Genomic DNA, 20,135 nt, shown 5'->3' with positions numbered 1-20,135 from the left:
ACAACATGTTCCATGATAGGTGGGAGGTAAGACTGGCAAAAAAGGCCGAAATCAAGGTGTCAAAAGCTCACAAGGCCCATAGCCAACGCAAGATGTTGAGAATTGGCCATTTGGGTCATGACATGACCTGAAAAACAAGGTCATATCCAGGGCTGCGGAGTCGGAGTCGGAGTCGGAGTCGATTTTAGAAACCCGAGCCGGAGTCGGAGTCGGAGTCACCGAAAATCTGTCGACTCCGCAGCCCTGCTAGGTCTGCGGAGTCGGAGTCGGGAGTTGGAGTCGGTCGGAGTCGACAATTCTGCCGGGAGTCGGAGTCGGAGTCGGAGCTGGTTTTTGAAAGCCGGAGTCGGAGTCGGAGTCGGAGTCGCCGAAAATTCATCGACTCCGCAGCCCTGGTCATATCTCTGAAACCAAAAACCACAGAAACTTGAAATTTTCAGTGAACATCAAGAAAGGATAGAGGCGCAGCTATGCGAAAAATCAGCCTCCTAGCTCTAAAAATGTTGAGTGCAGAGCAGAAAGACTACCTGGGGGGGGGGGGGGTGGCAACCATCCCCCCATGTGCGGGCGAGGGTTAATGACCTAGCTTGACATGGCCTTGATCTGACCTCGATCTAAATTACATCATATTTCGTTCTTATTCACTAATTGGGTGTTCCATCCCCATCTGCGAGTATGTGTATAAATTTAACTACATGTGACACTCATATCCCCTCAAATGACTAATAATTGATGAGCTCGACCTAAGCTGACCTCACTTTGACCTTTAGCTTTGAATAACATCTGAAAACTGCGCCATGTCTTCATGGCATCCGGACGCGCTCTGGGACGAGAACTGGGAAGCTTATATTGTAGAAACTTTTCAATTTGACCTTCGGCCTGCCCTTGAACCGGCCTTTGACCAATTTGGCAAAAATTGTGCTCTTAAAATTCAGTTAATTCAGTTGGCTGAGAGCTGTTTAATGCCTTTTCGCCTTTCTACGACATCCGTTCAGAAGAAGGACGGTAGGGTGTGGGGTGGGAGCAGAATACATATGCCCTGGCCAGCGCGGCGGGGCGTGTTCGGCCGAATATCCCAGCGGGGATCGAGTTATTCATAAGTGTACTGTTTAATGATATGCACATTGCACGCACATCACTTTTTGCGCCATTTTTATTCTCATCATTAACTTGGCAACTGATAATGTGTCTACCGACTGAACATCTCATACACATTTGTCCAACATGTCGGCTAAGCCAATGGCATTAATGACACCAAACTATTCAGCGACGAGATTCTAGACGGATTCGTCGGGTGCCCTCTGTATAGAATGTCAGGCACCGTCAATATCCATGAAGCTGAACTCTCGGCTCAGGTACGTATAAATAGTACTTACATAATCTCGGGGATGTCCTATATCTTTGTGCGCTCTTGGTCGGGTTAGGAATTAAGTACTGTTAGTAACGATTCATTGCGCTAATTTTATCACTCCTTCAGGCACATCTTTTCACGGTAGGTACTCCACCTTCTACGTGATATGATTCCTTTGCTCGCTCTCTTGTTTGACTGTTGTTGATTGACGATACCTTCACCTATTCTACACGATAATGACCCCATTTCACTGGTGTGCAACCCTTACTGAGCCCGCTTCATTCATCCGCTCAAAATTCATTAATAACGTGAAGAACGAAGGTGAATTATGATAATTTGCTTTAGTTGGAACACTGCTTTGTCCTTTAAAGTGTGCACGATGCATTTGGCTGGCATCAGTAATCAAATTTATATCATACTGTCCCGCAGCTCTAGTTGGTGAAACGTCGGATATCTGGTGGTGAGCTAAGTTCGAGTCGCTCCCGCTCACGTTCTATGGAAACTCTTGACGTGAATGGTCTGCGGTTGGGAGGGAACAGTCGCAGGTAGTTTCAGTCAGTGGGTGGAACAGACCAGCATGTGGGTGTTCAGCACGTTAAACTTTGGCTTCTAAATGCTCCTGACCACCCGGAATTCCTGACGGCACGGTGGAGGTCAGGCCCGCGCAATCAACCCTGCTTAACGAGGGCCCGCGCCTCGCCAGACTATTTAAAACATTCAATCCCTGAAATAAAACTGTTGACAATGTGTTTTACTCATTCTCTCAATGTTTTATGAAAAGGTAGGTAAGCACACATTCACTATAATGTAAATGTGAAGATACTGACCTCAGGGATGGTCGGGGTCCCGAAAATGCACGTGGAGGGGCTTTTTAGCGCCTCACGGCGCAACGCTGCTGATCAGTAAGGTATTAACTTAGCCTACACGAAGAAGATTTATCACACCTGAGGCTAGGCTGGTTACAAATGGTATAAATTATTTCTCGAAGCGGCCGGGAACAACACAAGGCAATGGAAGCAAATATGCAATGGTCAAGAAAGGGCAAAAATTTCAGAAAAAGGTCGACCTAATTAAGGCAGAAAAATCAGGTTTTAAGCTAAAAGGCCACAATTAACTAGACAATGGAGTGTTCTGTAGTGATCCTATCGATGACACAACAGCTAACGTCCATTTAAGTGTCAGTATGCAAGTTAACGCTGGATGCTATGGTGTATGTGTTATTTTAGAGCATATCATCAGTTCGACTTTTTTCCTCCAGGCTGGTCCTTTATAATATGATACTTTCTGAGCCAAGTGTATTACTTAGCACTAGAGGTTCATACACAACAACATAAGTAAGCAGAAGATGATCATCTGGTCCGATCTCGCGCCAGCACACTAACCAAGGGGCGCCTTGAGGGCCCCGGCTGATGTAAAAATTCCAGTTGGAACGAGGCCTGATGAGCCATTTGCAACGCCTGAAATTTAACAAAGAAGCATCTAATGTGTTTTGCCGAAGGCTATAGCGTATGTTGGTGTCTTTCAATTTCATACAAAATATCATCTGGTAGCTCGTTACCGCCATGAATTGGCCAAATTCACGGTCCACTGGTGCCAGAGCCTGTGAAAACACTACCAAGCAAATGCCCAAAAAATTACCTATGGGGATCAGGCAAATCTGTGGACGCTCTACAGCTTGCAGCCGATGCAATACGCATTGCAATAATGGCTTGTTAGTTTAAATCGGTACATTTTTACCGAAGATACAGCCTGCTAAACTTTGTCTCAATTTTTAGTGAACACATATTACGCTGTTGTCATGTCGTTTCGATGTTATTTGAGAAGGTATCTCATTGCATTTTGAAAATAAGCCATTATTGCTTTTTAACTGTGATGCAGCCATACTATGGGCTATTTTGGAAGATGCTATGCCACCGTGCATCGTTATGTGATGTGTATCATCAGTGAGTGGCCAACAAGTAGTTATAGGCATGTCTTTGCAATGAAGGCATTTTTTTTATAGCTGAGCCACGGTTTTATGTGATTGTGTCACATCCGGTGATGTGATTGTGCCTCATCTTCGATGGCTAGGGTGCCATTATCTATTCCATCTCACGTCATCTCGTCTCATTTCATCTTATCTCTTCTCATCTAATCTCATCTCGTCTCATCTCATCTCGTGCGATACCTAGGTATTTCAAACTCTTCTGTCGATCAGACCTATACGACAACACAACAGCGCGGAATCATAACCAGTTCGTATATTTGCTCTCTGAATGTCATACACGGCCAAGTACGGAACATACGCGACGAAATATGTGTGTCGGCGTCGCGGGACTGCCTTCAGGATTCACCGATCAGCAGGGCCCGCCGCGTGTGACGTCATGAGGGGGTCGCTGACCAGCAGAGCCCATTAGTTATGTACTGCCGACCACCGGACGCAGCCGGCTGTGACGTCACCAGGGGGTCACCAGTCAGCAATCCCAGAGCCACCAACTACCGGCCGGAGCTACAATGACGTCATAATAGTATGACGCCATACTGTCTTTGGTCGGAAATTCGGCCAGCAGCGCGACACTTTCGGCGGCATGCGCTCAAAATACGCCGAATCTTCACGCTGACGGAAACATATTAACCGCGCTCGGTTTAAACCAATACTTTATCGGACTTTCTGGGGCGCAGTAGCAATAACGGCAGCAGCGACAGCAGCAGCAGTAACAGCAGCAGCAATAGCGGCAGCGGCAGCTACAGCAGCAGCAACAGCAGAGGTAGCAGCAGCGGCGGCTTCACGAGCGCTGCGGCGCGTGTTTGCACGAATTTCTGGTCGGCCGAACGGTCCGGATGACTATGCTCTCTGTGGCGGCGGGCATAGTCCGCCGCGGGGACATGCTTTTGAGATGGGACGCGGAGGGTTTTCTACAGGGCGGGTGGGGTGTTCACACCGACTTGGAGAGGTCGTCGGGGCCGTATAGGTCTGCAGAGGCGCGCCGCTCAGCCAGCAGCTCGGCGATCTGCGAACACAAGGGTGTAACAGTGACTTAGTTACATGCTTGCAAGTTATACGATCTGGTTAATAGGTAGTCATTGGTCAATGTTAATTATTGATTGTTTAATAAATCAAGATGAAACAGAGTCCAAACAGAGCAATGATTGATCACTTCTCTGAAAATGCTTATCTGCACGATAGATAGCTTTGGAATGCTCCAGGTCCGTCATTCATCAGATGTCGGGGAAATTTTCTTCTTCTTCTTTAGGCTGCCGTTTGCAACATCAGTTTGCCAGTTTCATATAGACAATTTGACACCTTTTAGTTACTTTAGGGCGATGCCTATCATTACAGTAACATTCAATTAAAATGATTTCACCAAAACTTAACGCAACCTGATTTGAGAGAACATTGCTGATAAGTGCCGAAACGAGATTCGTTCAAATGTCGTTAGGTCGCCGTAAGGTAGTAATTTAAGGCATACGAGTATGACAGAACTGGGGTGATCGCATGATCGCTGACAATATGTCGCCAGATAATGTTCTTCTTTTGCTACTTTCGAAGTCCTACTATCGGAATGCAATAAATCAGTATTATGCTACACCAAGTATCCGAAAAGCCTTGCCAAAAGGTTAGACAGAAAAAGCGTCACTGACCGCAGGAGCCATTGAATATCAGTCGTCTTTTCCCAGCCGAGACTCGTCATTACGGTGGCTAGATTGAAACTATTGCAATCCTACAGCAGAAGGAACGATCGGACCACAGAGGCGCATCCTCTGCTCGCAGCCCAATGGACGTATAATATGCCGCAAACAGTAACCACCACAAAGAAGAGCTCTAATCCACGTTAGCTCCGTTCGCATGTCTGTCCCTCCCTTGTCCTCCCCGGCAGAATCCCTGCGGCCCCTTACCCGGTCTCCGAGGGTCCGCTTGCCAAACCGGAGCCGGAGGGGGCCGGCAGAGCTCTTCCTGATCAGCTGGTGGTCGTAGGGCGCCCGCGCCAGCTTCTGCATCTGCCACATGTCGTACAGGCTCTCCAGACCTGAGGACAGATTGTGGATGTTCAATACAGACTGTCCAGACCTGCAGAGGACAGACGGCGGGTGTTTGCTGTTCAGTGGTTGGTACGGGCTCTCCAGATCTGATGGAAGGCCACTGGCATTTGGCAAGCGTTCAGTATGCAGTCTTTGATGGAGATTCTCTGGATAATATGACTCGGATATGGCTCTCTGAGACCTGATGAAGGGCGAGTGTTTAGAGTCTCTATGTAGGTATTGAACTGTTGAAGGGCGGCAGCCGGCAGGTATTCAAAACAAGCTTTTTATAAATGTGCTGACTCTTCGGACCTGTGGAGAGCGGTGGGGGCCCGGAACAAACATTCCAGACCTGATGGAGGGGCGGGCAGTGATCACTGATCAGTACCAACTCCATTACTGAGGGGGGCAGGTGTTCAGCACAGGCCATCAATCCGATGACGCCAGGTGCTCACTGTTTACTGCTGATCCGAACGGGACTGTCATCCAGGTTCGGTACAGCTGGAGTTGAAGAATCACTCCGGTAGCTGGTTTAGCCCCAACGCTTGCCAATATTACCCGATGCGGCCTGCCTAGGCAGCGGCGGAACAGCTTAAGCTGCATAGATGTGGTGCCACTATATAAGGTGTGACGCCGGTCATGCACGCATGTCCTTCTACCCTTTTCGTTGACACGCTGTCCAGCTTTCCAACAACTGACTCCACCAGTCAGCACATAAAATTTAATACAATCTTTGGAGCTTATATACATACATTCAAGCGAGTGACAACAATTATACAATCCTAAAATACAATGACAGGCTGTTGTCACTCGCTCGAATATATACAATCATGTCTGATAATTCACTTTGGAGCTTACCTGGAATATGGCAATACGAGGATAAATGATCGAACTAGTTAGCTGATCGTCCTCGTCTTAAATAAGCATGCATCTACATTCTACAAACATTGCTGTGCAGTTTGTGAGGATGCCGTTGCTAATAATGCCTGAGAAGTCAATGTTCCGACTTCCGTGTTAATACTTATTCTTTCTCAAAGAAAAGTGTTTTTTTCTCTTTCTCTGCGTCGTTTCATGTATGCTTGACATCATTCGTAGTTAGTTCGTTGGAGTTTGTAAATTAGTATCAACCATGCTCCCTCCAAGCTGTTCATTTCCAAGCTTCTCGACTCCCAACTTAACATTATACCTACAAGGACAAGCGTTCATGGGGCAGTGTGCACCACTGCCAGCTGTCACAGTTCGATCAAGCCGAACTTTGATTAAAGGTCTTCCTAAGTATTCAGGCACATAATTGCATACCTCTTAAGCTGCACATTCCAATAAAATTTGCATTTGGAGAGCGGTCCATTTCGTCGAACCGTCTTCGGGCTGGGATTTTCTCTCCGCTTGTCCACCCTATTATTGACGACGTTAGGCAGTCTCTACTACCTTATTACTAAGCCCACATATTCCTGCTTATCCCCATACCATCTGCATAGCAAGGCATCAGTTTCAGGAAATGTGTTCGACTCTTATTAGTTATTACGTTTGTCTTTTTGCGAAAATTTGACTAACGACATTGTCGCCGAGTGGAAAGAACCGTGAGGCTCATAGGCTCATAGTCATAATGATCGAATGACGTACTGCTATTTGCGACTGACTGCTATTTGCCGATACAGCCCACATTGCAACCAGACTTTACCCGCGCCGTGCTGGGGGGAGAGTGTTTTTAGTTTTTATGCCCCCCCCCCCAACTTTTTCGCGAATATCTAAAAAAAAAACGGTGGCGCGCAGCGCTGCTGTTTTTGGTACACCTGTTCGCACATCCTTTCCGCACATGTTGTGAAAATTTCAGACCCAGGTCTTTAAGGTCAGGTCACCAGGTCACGTCAAGTGATCTTGCATGAAACAGTTCAAAGGCTCGCTATAGTATAGCTACATAGCTACACCGACGGAGCGATCGCTTTGAAACTTTCAGCAATTGATAAGAGTAGCAGTATGCATAAAATGTATGCCTCGGATTTTTTATATCTGTGACCTAAGGTCAGGCCAATTTTGCGACCTCTCCATTAGGTATAACTCAATGGGAGAAAACTGAAATGCGCCTCTTTTGGACGAATGTCGTTCTAAACCCTCTCAAACAAGCATGACACACTGAATCGAAAAAATGCACCTGTGACCCCTCTGTGTGCCCCTGAGGTCATCTCAGGTCATGATAGGCCACCAGCAGTTTGTTGACTACAACTTTTGATAGAGACGTGCTAGAGCGGTGAAAACACGTCAGCTGTGTTCAGCTCGACGATACGGATCGACTGATATGCAACGTGACCCTTTTCCGGTCAGGTCATGACCTTGACCTGAGGTCAAATTTTCAAAATGACCTTTCAAGGTCAACGTATAGTTCATTCGACGCGTCTCGACGAGAGGAATGCGTTGCTGGCAAAATTGTTATGTGGCTCTCTTGAGTCAAAAGTTATTACCGAAAAACATGTCTCGTGAAAACGGCTATTTTGGCTTTTTCTTTTAAAAGAATAGTTTTTGCCCTCTGGAGACTAAAACGTTGACCTGAGGTCAAATCTGAGAACACCACTCAGAAAGGTCTGTAAAAGGGCTATCAAATGCGCTTTTCTACGGCGCTGTAGCTCTATTAGTTCCCGAGTTAGCCGTTGGCAGTTTCCAAAATTTGTTGAAATGGACTAGATTTGACCTTTGATGACCTCTGGCGACCTGACCTTTGACCTGACCTAAGAAATGACCGAAGTGCTTCCGTCATTATTTTTGACGCTCTTTCGATTGCCGCTTACCGCGTGTCGCTACGTGGCCCAGGAGCCGAGTTAGACGTGGGGGACGTGACCCCCCCTAGCACGACACGGAAAACGCAGGCCACCAGCACGGCACGGGTTAAAAAGCATAACGAAGCTTAAAGTTTCTCGCTTAAATTTGCGCGTCTCTCGCCAAGGAAGACATTTCACTGCGGCCCCCCATTACAGATTATGCACTGCCAGTCAATAGTGGCACGCAGAAATGCTGAACATCATTTCAGTCTGTTGATTTGGGCCAACCAAGGCAATCTTGTTCTATTGATGAATGTATACGACGCCCCACTAACAACTAGTTTGTCCTGTCGTTCCATTAAAATCTAACAGATATTTCGTTGTGGCTTCCTTTCATATCTGATCTTTGACATTCTATTTCGAACGTTGGTTGGTGCTGATGCGAGCAGCCTGAAGTTTGGCGACATTGAATAGGTGATTAGCGCATTGTGCGACTGGGCCGAATGCTGGTTCTCTCATAGGTACAAAGTTGTGATGGCCACAGAATGGGCAGCACAAGTGGCCTGATGGGCCAATCACGTACTCTCGCCTCCGTCAGCCACTTGGTCGCCAATCGGGTCTCCCGAGGACTGACGCAGAAGGCCGAGCGACAGAACATTGCGAACTGTGTCTTTGTTTGCTTATTTATTGGTTTCGGCAACTTTTTTAGGTTGTTCGAGCTCAAACGACGACCTTTGTAAGCTGTGAATGGCTTGAACTTATAGCACAAACATCTATTGTGTCAGAGTCTCGCGCCGCCGCTGAGCATTTGATGGCTTGGTTTTTGGTGCAGTTGTGGGAAGTTACGGGCTTGATTCCTGGTGGTTGTGACTGCTACTGAATAGTGAAGCTCATCACGCTATACTGATTATCTCCTATGACATTGATCTTCGGTAACAATGAAACAAGCATATACCTAATGACAAATTCGAAGGCTATGAAGGCTATGATGAGCTGCGTGTATCGTATCTGGAAAAAAAAATCCGATCTTTATGAATATGATAAACGGAGTTGTTAGTGAGTGTGGACTGTCCCGTGCGCACTGCACACCCTTAGCACATAACCATGCCATGAACTCACACTGCCCGTACTCACTTTGGCTCTGGTCCTGCGCCTTGTGGTCGAAGCCGCACACGCTGGCGGCCTGAGAGCTGATGACCAGTCCGACCAAAAGGCAGCTGACCAGCATCGTGTTCATGACGTCTGCCGGAACACAAACGCACGTCGGTCAGTTTCAGGCATTTTACAGAATCAATAGGTACTGTCAGGTGAGACTGCCAAATTGTCCATGTAAGTTTTCTCATTAATCGGAAGAAATGAAGTTTGATTGTCGTAGGTTTTGGGCGAATGAGATTACGGTAAGATGCGTGCACGGTTTTCCTGTTCTAGTCACTCATTATCGCCTAAAAGTTATTCCGGTTTTCTGCGGAACTATTGAGGGTTGAGTGGACCATTGCGAGGTCTTTTCATGTGTAGCTTACACAACAAAACCAGTCAGTACTTTTGCCAAGTTGTGATACATTTCCTGTTATAACAGTCTTCTACAACAACTTATCTAAAAAGTATCGGTGACTTTCATACTTCCATTTACGTATATACAGCTATAGATCCAGGCGGTTTCAAGCTACTCGTTTTGGCTGAATTTATTAACAATCCCAGCTTTCTTCGAAGTTCGGCATTTCTTGTCAAAAACCAGTCAGGAACGCGATTATGTTTCAGAGGTGACGGCTGTAATTCTGTTCGGGTGAAACGTGTCTGACAAACGAGTTAGCTCTGTGAAACAGTAGAACATGGCCGCGGAGTGAATGGCAAACAGGCGCACAAACGTTGAAAAATATCGCCAGCACCAGCTATTATGGCAATCTCTTGTACAACTACTATTACAAATCTCTTGTACTTATTTTCGTGGGAGGACAGTTGCAAAGTTAGCTAGATGCTGCTTGATGATGACTAAAATGAATAATAAGTATCCTCGTTACTGTATATTTGAATACGCGAACTGATTCACTGCGTTCAAAATTTCCATAATATTCCATTTCAAAGAACAGAGTCGCCTGACTGATTTTCACTAATCGTAATGTGCATTTAGCAGTAAACGTCACACGACACCTTAATGGAAAATTTATCTACCACGAAGCACGGAGGTGAAGAGAAACTTCGTAACGCTCTCATTCATGTGAGATTATGAGCTGCCCGATGGTTGATCCATTGGTTTCGCGTCAGCGCCTAATAATCAGTTTGGAATGTTTAATCACCATGCAACTTTGACGGACCACCGCGAACCCGGAATCAGAGCGGACCGTGACCGACGTAATGAAAAGTTCCCCGGTCAGTGCCACCTATTCTGTTCCTTGCGACAGAGTTCCACACATCCTACAGGGAGCAGTATTTTTATTCGTTATTATCAACCAAAAAGCTTCAGGAGTACGATTTCTGAGTGCAAATAATCAGTGAAAACTGAAAAGCCGACTTAATCACGATTCTATTAATATATCTATCTAAATAGCATGTAATATGTGTGGATCAGATTCCTAAGCACCTGTGTGAGCCTTCTTCCGTCAGGAGGTAATAGCCGTTTTCACGACGGGCTATCCGGCGATTGCACCTAATTTGACCAAATCTGCACCTTATCTCTTTTACAGCAAATATCTTTATTTTATGAGTTTATTTGTGTTTTAATTGATGATACTCTCTGATAATATGACAAAACAGGCATATAAGCAATTAGTGCAACCCTAGCTAATAGCTACTAAGAGACACACTGAACCTAATTTGACCAAATCTGCACCTAATCTGCACCAGATGTGCACCAAATGTGTACCAGATGACCGTTGTGAAAACGGCTATTATTCCCGATTTACTTGGCCACAGGCTCAAGAATTACGTGAGCTGTAACTGCATTCTTCTATCCAAAGAACCTTAGTACCTGCAGGTGACATTTCAGTAGATTATTACAAAGTGAGACTTGATGTTCATTCAGATTGCTGACCGTTCCACAAACAGCGTTATTCTCCTCATCCATTTACTTTTATTAAGAAAGCAGGTTGGGTCTATTTTTCTTCATGTGTATGAACTGGGAGGCAAACATTATCCTGATCCATGCTGCGTGTCAGTTCTTTGGCCGGGGTTCGGATGTTCTCTAATATGCCGGGCTCGAGGATGACCTTTCCAAAATGTCCAATGGCCATGCCAGACCAGTCGGTCGGGTAGCAAAAGGAGTGTATTGTCTGCGTAACACATGCAGAATGACATGCTGTAAAGATGTTATTCTGGTAGGAAAATGCCAGCGGTGAATATAATAGACGCCATATTGTCTGCATAAGGCATGAGCGACAACTTCGGCGCACCTGGCACACACACATGTGTGGGCTTTTGAGGATTACTTTGTGTTACAAATGGAGGCTTTCGTGTCATGATCATGGGCCATCCATTTAACTAGCCTGGCCTGGCCCAGAGGAAGGACTGTTAGTGAATTTCATTTTCGTTCTGGCAGGCCTGAATGTTGATAAATAATATCACATATGATTTCTGGGTAACACCGTATGACATAGTTAAGAGCAACGTTATCTTTTGAGCTTTTGAAGCACTTGCGCTCTTGAGCTCTTGAAGCACTTGCGATGCATCACAGTCTCTCATAGTGAATGTTTTGCAACGTGCTGCTAATTTATAAGATACCCTTAGCACGTTACGTCACATCATACCATTGTGATATGACGTATGTCCGGTAACGTTAGGTGAACCACGGTTTCGACGTTTTTGGGGAAGTAAGTTAATCTATAATTTTTCAATAACTAATACTTTAGTAACTGAGCGATGGCATATCAGATGTATAAAAATGGCATATACTATATGACATATTCCTCCAGTTTCGCGAGGCCACCCGATGGGAGATATTTGCGACGTTTCGCCGTCTGCGTAACAGTTATGGTGTGACATTTATGGCGCGAATGTTGCCGCGTGGGTGGCATCCAGGAGCGGGCGTTTGTGGGCCGGGACGTGGGAGCAGTGTACGAATGACATCGGTCGTTAGACGTGTACGTACAGAGAGTGATATGTCATGTGAGACATGACACTCACACTGCCGTCTGTTTAAAATACATGTATTTTCGAAATCATCAGAAATACATAAAGTTCCAGATGAATAGTAAAGTGCGTAATTGCTATGGTCGCTTGACTTCATTGTCTAACATCCAGCGGTTGTAACCGCATTGTGCTTTGTTTTATCGTGGCAAGTAACTACAGAAAAGAAATTCAAGTATCATTGTATATTTCCGAGTTGTGCCGTTTGCAAGGCAGGGCATGCGCCTTAAAATTCCAGAGAAAAAAGATGGCGGACCAATTGTGACTAATGAGCAAAGCTATCAGAGCTCAATATTGCAGAGTGCCGTTTCTATCGAGTGTCGAGCCAGTGTTAGTCGTGCCTGGAAGGTAAGTATCCCGCAGTGCCGGCGAGCAGCTGCGGCGCGTGGACGGCACCACCCGACCCTCCGTGCGCCGCCGTATGGTCGACCCCGCTCTGCAGCAGCCGGGTCCCACATCTCCCATAGGCTCTATCAATAGGCGACGGTACTGGAGGCACAATGGCAGCCATGTTAGCTGACGTATCGCGATATTTAGCCTCGTAAGGAACTTTTGTTCGGGAATGATGTATAAATAGCGCTTGGGAACGCCTTTAGAAACCTCTCGATATTGTCCTGAAAGAATAAAAATACATTACCCACACATATTTTCATTTTTTAACGAAATAAGTGTTGAAAAATATTCGCTGCCTAACCAATGAAATGTACTACTTTATACAATCGTCGCATTTGCTTTTTAGCGAGCTGGGATATTTGGACGCGATCTGCTTCCAACAACGTAAAGATGGAGTTCGCTGTGTCCCGCTGTGTTCGTCAGCGCATAAAATCGCAAATGTGATGGATTTCAAAGCTGAGAAACGAAAGCTTATTATCACTTTCCAGAAATTCCAAACATACCATATATTAGGTATATAAACATAGGTATATGCATTTATATTCGTCCATAAAACCTTCGTTTACAGTAACTCTCGATTAGGTATCGAGATTGCTGTATAGCGTGCACTGCTCACCCAAACAATTACGACTTAATTAGCTCATAGATATAGAAGAATCTAGATTGATTAATCACGAATCGCAATGAATTGCCTTTGATTTATCCACTGTCCATCTTCATCCAATGTATAAACGGCAAAAGCCGCCACTTGGTATTCATGAAAGATCTGTCTCGTTTATTGGCTCGCGTTCTTTCTCGTCGTGTGTTGTCCTAAGGAATCAGCCATTAGGAAGATAGAGACTGAGAGCTGAGAGGAGCTCTGGGAGCTGATCTGACGGCATTGGAGCAGTGGGAAGATCAATCGGGGCCGTCCATCGCGATGGAGACGGGCCTGCGGTGGGCTGGGCTGACCCATTCTCCCTGTGTGCATGCGAGTGTATCGTAGGGGACCGTTCCGGGGTGGCCCAGACTGACCATGGTATAGGTATGCGAGTACCTACAGTCGCTCTTAAAAGTCGCTCAGCCGTTCCTCGGTCGGGCTTGATGGATCCAACGCACCAATGCGCGGTAATTTCAAGAGTGACTGCATGCTTTCCTTATGAGAGGGGCCCGGGCCCAGGATGGTCCTGCGGACTGCGACTCCCTGTGCCACCGGAGAGACCGGCCCGCGCGGAGGGACCATGGTCGAGTGTAGTGATGTCAATTACGGAAAATCTTGATACCGATGCCAAACCAAATACCAACATTAACCATGGAAGAATACCGAAACCGAACCAACTTGGTAAACTCAGGAAAATGCCAAGTTTTTACAAAATTCACAGCCTCTTTTACATTAGGGACGATTCACAATACCAACAAAATACCGAATGCATTAGCCTTGAAATACCAATTACCAAGTTGGAATCGGTTTGGTATCGGTATACCAAAAAGTTGGTATCTGATTGACATCTCTAGTCGAGTGTGATTCTGTGACTTAGGGTGTAAGACTGCTCGAACAGCCCAAACTGACCCGGTTAACCCTCCAGCAGATGGGACCGCTATTGACGACCCTGGGTGACACCGGTTTTGCTTTGGCATGACTTGTCTCCCGGTGTCGAAGTGTTCAATGCAGCTGCACAGATCATTTAGCCCATTTATTGAGTACCTAGATGAGCTAGGAAAGAACGTTTATTGGTCTGTACTCTGAACAAGTGATTGTCTTCGCAAAAAAATATACCAAAGAGGCAATTAGAAGGGATGATGCAGAAATGGATAGAAAGCACAGTAATCCATCTTCCTCGGCATGCTAGCTGGCTATTATATGTCAGCGATTAGGAAAGATTAGGAAGCGCGCGCAAATAACGGCATACCAATTCATTACTGTTGGCCTTAAATACCGCGAAATATTGTATGTGAGGGTATAGATAACATGTGAGGGCATAGATAACATGATTCAGGTTATCTATGGTGAGGGCAATCTGCGTGTGAGCTCAAAAATATCACGATATGTACAAAATCAGTTTCATGAACGGCACGCATTTTAACAGACTGTGCAAATGTGCAACGAAGTATAATGGGCCCCAGTGGCTCTTTGTTGTAGGTACTGCAAATTTATGTCTTTATGTCTTTAAGTCACTAATCGTTGACGAATTTTGTCCTCTTGAAAGCATACTTTCTTTTGTTTTTACCTGCTGTTTCATCACTTTTTGCCTTAAATTTTTAAGTTATTCCCGACTTCTGCTGAAGCTCTTTGAACTATTTCGTTTCCTGTTTGCTCACTAAAGCTGCTTTTTACGTAAATCTTCCCTTGTCACAAATTTGTTTTGTTTTACCCACCTTGCGTTCAGAGATTCGAAGTCCTATGAGTTCGTCTTTTAAAGTTCGTTGTCCCTCGTGTTGTTGTAGCTACAATACTAAAATTATACGGAAGTTGAAAATGCCCTCAACTCAAACATTTTGGCTATGTCAACGCTTAACCCTCGCAGGTAGTCTTCCTGCTCTGCACTCAGCATTTTTAGAGCTAGAAGGCTGATTTTTCGTATAGCTGCTCCTCTATTCTTTCTTGATGTCCACTGAAAATTTCAAGTTTCTGTGCTTTTTGGTTTCGGAGATATGACCTTGTTTTTCAGGTCATGTCATGACCCAAATGGCCAATTCTCAACATCTTGCGTTGACTATGGGCCTTGTGAGCTTTTGACACCTTGATTTCGGCCTTTTTGCCAGTCTTACCTCCCACCTATCATGGAACATGTTGTTCGACGATGTAGGGTAGACCGGGGCAAGTCGCCCCGCCGAGGTAAAACGCCTCACCGATGTTTCTCGGAACTGGCAGAGTTCTGGGGAAACATCCTCTCTTCTATAAAACGTGCACTATATGATCATTATATGAGCAGACTGGAAAGAAATTGTGATGACTCTTTCGGGAGATATAGCCAAAAATGTGTTTTTTGAGTGATTTTTATGTTTTGTTGTCAGATTATGCATCATGGCGTTCTTTTATGGTCCACATCAGGTTAACGACTTTTATGTATTTTGAACAACTATTGTCTAACGCTTATCATGCCGGGTTGTTTCGTGTTAAATTATGTCTTGCTGGAGTGCAAAGCGTTGTTCTCTGACCGAACTACGTGATGGGGTAAAACGCCCCAGTAGGTCGTGGGGCAAAAAGCCCCATGGGGCGTTTTACCTCATGTGTTGTTCGGGCTACCCACTTTCTAATGTTCGGTAGCTGGCGAACAGTAAGTTTCTATGCCTTTATGTGTATTTTTCTCAGCAACTGGATGGCAAAGGAAGTATTCTGTAAACATTTGCATTGCAATAATTTATTATTTGGTCTTATGAGGCAGGTGAAAAACCTGCTCATACAATAGTATCATAGCTGAACACCTGACAGGATGGAATGTGCTAACTTCAGAGCCGTGCCTCCAGAGGTCTAACGGACCTCTCACATAAGATTAAGCCAACTACCATGTTAAATCTGTAATCTAAAGTATGGGGCTACTTGCCCCAGGCCGTGGGGCGTTTTGCCCTGGGGTTGGGGCAAAATGCCCCATTTGCAGTTGCTTCACAAATCACTTCCTAGCTTGGAGTCCGATCATAAGTGAATGAATTTGAGGGGTGCAATTTAAAGTAAAATGTCCAAAGAACGCATTGAGCACAAATTTGGCCTTCCAGGTGATGTGGGACAAAATTTATGTAGCAAAATAAATTATCTGGGGCGTCTTGCCCCAGGCTACCCTACAGATGTCAAGGTCAGGGTCAAGGTCAACCTAGGTCATCTAAGATAATTGCGTTTTAGGCAAGCGGAATGTACTTTTTGTGAATTTTTTTGACTGCATTTTTGGTAAAAGCTTCTCAGATCATGATTTCATGTAATATGGACACATAAACAATCGGTGCACACATCATTATACACACAGACACACACAGACATCTTGACCTAACTTGACCTGAAATGACCTCAGCAGCAAAAAACCCGGTCGGGTAGTGTGACTAAGGGGTTCTCGCTGGCTTGGCACCAGAAAACGGCATCGCCATCGGTATATGATAAGCAGCGCACTTGATATCCAACGGTGACCCAAAACAGCAACTTTTTTTAGTTTGACCTGACCTGGAAGGTCAATGACTGACCTGAGAAGGTAAAACTGGGTATCATTGGATTCGTCTCTTCCCAAAAAATCTTTTTGGTCTTTACCGCTAAGCTCTATCTCCAACAGGAACGAAATGGCGCGGGGGGGGGGGGTGGTGGCAACCCCCCCCCCCCCCATGTGCGTTCTAGGATGGGAAAATGGCATGTGCGGGCGAGGGTTAAGATAAGGGGGCATTTCACTTTCCGAAAAAATTTCACGTTATAAATTTTGCCTACAAATGTGCTCGATATCTGCATACCCAAATTAAAGCAAGTTTGATTTTGCTTCGTTTTGATGTAGGTGTGCTGTTCCTGTTTAATAGTTATCCTTATGCTTAAACCTTTTGCTGGAATCGACCCGAACCACCGTTGGCAGAATCACTTATGGTTGAAATGTGGAAACTGATTGAATCGAGGCATGAATCGTAATTTTTGATTTGCGTGTTTTTGGACAAATATCACCTACTCCCAGATTCTTTTCCTTCAAGCTGCTGGTGTCAATTCCTTTTGAATTGTTAATTTGGAAGTAAAATGTACTTTGAAAGCTAACTTTGGTTTAATTTGGTGTGCAAAATCGTCGAACGCCAACACATGTAATTTCCAACACGAGGCACTCCCTGCCTTACCGGCGCCCGCGCGCGGTCGCCTCACCTGAGATATGGGAGGGTGCCGGTATCGGGTGGAGGGCCGCTCAAACAGAGGTGGTGCCGCTGCGGAGCCGGGACACGGACAGTCTGAAACGGGCCGACTGCGCTGCTGGCGGCCGGCGCGCCTTATATTGGCGGCGGGGGCGCGCAGCCGGCGGCGGCCGCGGCTCGGGCGGCGCCGCCCCCGCTCCCGCCCACGGGCGCCGCACATACACGGCCGGCGGCACGGCGCGGGTCGGGTCGGCAGACCAGCATAGGACAGGGACACGACTAAGGTCATTGGCGAGCTTGAGAAGATCTAGAAAACTTATCCTCCCCCCCCCCCAAAAAAGAGAACCCAAATGTTTTTTTGAGGGTTCATCATACATGTGATCGAAAACGTGTTTTAGGCACCGAGACACAAGCATGAAACCGCTTATACCTAATCACTGAAAACACGTATTGCAGATATTATTTATAAATCAAGCGACTGCTAGGCATGACAACAAACAACTGTTAGACACTAATACCCGTAATTCTGGTAGTTTTGAGATTAGTGAACGCGTTCTTTGCTTATGGGCAAAATAAAGATATCCCAGGGAATTGCATCAATTGTAGGTGCTGCGTGTTTGCGCGCCGCTTTTAAAATTATACGGTAATATTCCGCCCATCAAAGCTGAAAAGTGTGGAGCGTCTGCTCTTCGTTGGGTTTACGCGTGGTACTGTATTATTTTCGGCTGTCCATTTGCGAGTAGAGTATAGTGTTTCAGAACTGCAAATGGATGCCGTTTCGAATGATCCGACGCTTATATGACAAATAACTTTCTTTGTCAATCTCAAGGCCTTGCCTGAGCCATGTTCGACGGTTGCTTTGATTTTGCCCCGTCTGTGATACATGCTACCTGCCTTTAGCTCCGTTCCTTCAGGCGTGAATAACAATTTATTCGAAGCAATGATAGTTGACGTTTCAAAGAAATTACCCGCCCATTCATTGAACACAATTTGTTTATGCTTATATTCATTTTTGGGGCTGGTTCAGTGGTGTTTGTTCATTGTTGTGATGCCTACATACCTGTCGGTGGACTTACGAATAACATTTATTTATTTGCAGCATACAGCGTGTATTTGATTCTAACGAAGGGAAGCTTAATGCCCAGCCACTGCCTAATGTTAGGAGCGGTTGGAATCCATTTTACTGAATGTAAAGTTCCGGTGATAGAATGTTTGGGGCTATATCAGGCGCAACAACTTTTATGCACCGATGTCTCGGAACTTAGCAATATATCCTCGCCAAAACTTCTTTTTGCGTCACTGCCCGTACTCAACACAGGGCTGCTTTAATTTTGTTCTTTGCTCTAGCCTCGAAGCAGCAGTGTGGATGCATCTCACTACCCAACTCTATTCCAACTCTCCCAACATATCCATACATAATAACACATTGGCTTTATGCTTACAACTTACTACGCAAACAAAGTTAAACTATGCTACTCAATGCTTTGCTACTCAATGCTAAAAATGCTTTTTCTTACTTAAACGCACCAGCCACACTCATTTCATTCATTTCCGTCGTTTTTGAATTTTGCCACTTCCGAAATGAATGTATTCTTTTACACATTTTTCGGCTTCCCTTGAGATGCAAATCGCCGCAATGACGTTGCAGAAATCTACCGTCGACGGGCAGCTGCTAGAAGCGTCCCTCGGTGTGATGTTTACCGGAATCTGGAGCGGCGTGAGGTCAGGACACCCGTCGACAGCTTGCATCCACGATTAGTGGCCTGCTGGCTAGCCGTCGACCTCTAAAGGTCATTCTCCTTTTCACCCGAGTCACGTAGAATTGGAAGAGTCACACCGCACATCAAATCGGCATTTGTCGGCAAACGCCCATGTGGCCGCTGCACTCAAACGGTTCGCATGGAAAGGGCGGTTTATGTATGACTGGTGCTCAGCATATGCCGCATGGATCTTGAGAAGGTCAAGCATTACATGCTCTGAACAGCCGCAGACAAAAGCAGCTTCAGAGAATGTTTACTTTTTTGTTGATGGCAAGATTAACAAGAAGTCATGAATTACAATGCATCGAATGTCAAACTTTTTTGTTAGACGACGGTTTGGAATTGTTCTAGACGAGAATGTTACAGTTTTCTTTACAGTTTTCTCCGTCAAAATTCAACTTCTTCTTAGTTCTTTGTAAAATTGCAGTGTTTAGCCGTATTGTTTACATCGGCCCATATAGGTTTGCAGCTTCCATTTTTTTCGGAATTGCTGGCGACTGATTGAAGGCATATGTTCGATAGCTACTTAATTTATTGGAATTGTTTTTTTTTTAACACGAGATCGATATAAGGTGAGTCCAAAGCTAGCTACCTTGGATCAGTGCCTACTTCTTCATACCCGAGATAGCCTTAAGTTCACGCTCTGTGATGTCCTCTCATTGGATAAACATTGACATGCTTAGCCTGTAACGTTTACTAGCCAGCAGATATTCGGATTTTTATTTGATTGAGACCTTAGTGTGACTGTTTGGCCAGAAAGTCAGGTATTTAGGGGAACTGGCGCGACTTACGTAGGTAAAAAATGTGAAAAATGTTCTGGCTTCCTTTTTCTCTGCCAGATGACTGACTGAATTCAAGGTGCTCGAACAACGATAGAAAATTAATTTTTTTTTGTAAAAAGTTGGATAAATTTAGTCGATGTTTGGTCTGTTACCTTGGGATATGTTACGTCACGTGTATTGCGTTTATTCTGCT

At 45.3% G+C, this 20,135-nt stretch overlaps 1 protein-coding gene across 1 annotated transcript; it reads right to left on the bottom strand.

Annotated features, from left to right (window-relative positions):
• Positions 1 to 3,571: 3,571 nt before the first annotated feature.
• Positions 3,572 to 17,514, bottom strand: LOC122368184. The gene is made up of 4 exons (XM_043341890.1): positions 17,414 to 17,514; positions 9,238 to 9,345; positions 5,228 to 5,358; positions 3,572 to 4,341 (listed from the first exon to the last, which is right to left on the bottom strand). Exons 2-4 carry the CDS (start codon positions 9,338 to 9,340, stop codon positions 4,267 to 4,269), a joined length of 309 nt encoding a protein of 102 aa, XP_043197825.1. The 5' UTR covers positions 9,341 to 9,345; positions 17,414 to 17,514; the 3' UTR covers positions 3,572 to 4,266.
• Positions 17,515 to 20,135: the final 2,621 nt, after the last annotated feature.

This window comes from Amphibalanus amphitrite, unplaced genomic scaffold (assembly GCF_019059575.1).
Source record: "Amphibalanus amphitrite isolate SeventyFive unplaced genomic scaffold, NRLGWU_Aamphi_draft 000031F_arrow, whole genome shotgun sequence".
Taxonomy (NCBI): Eukaryota; Metazoa; Arthropoda; class Thecostraca; order Balanomorpha; family Balanidae; genus Amphibalanus; species Amphibalanus amphitrite.
The sequence above is the reverse complement of the archived record's forward strand: the minus strand, read 5'-3'. Positions and strand labels throughout refer to the sequence as shown.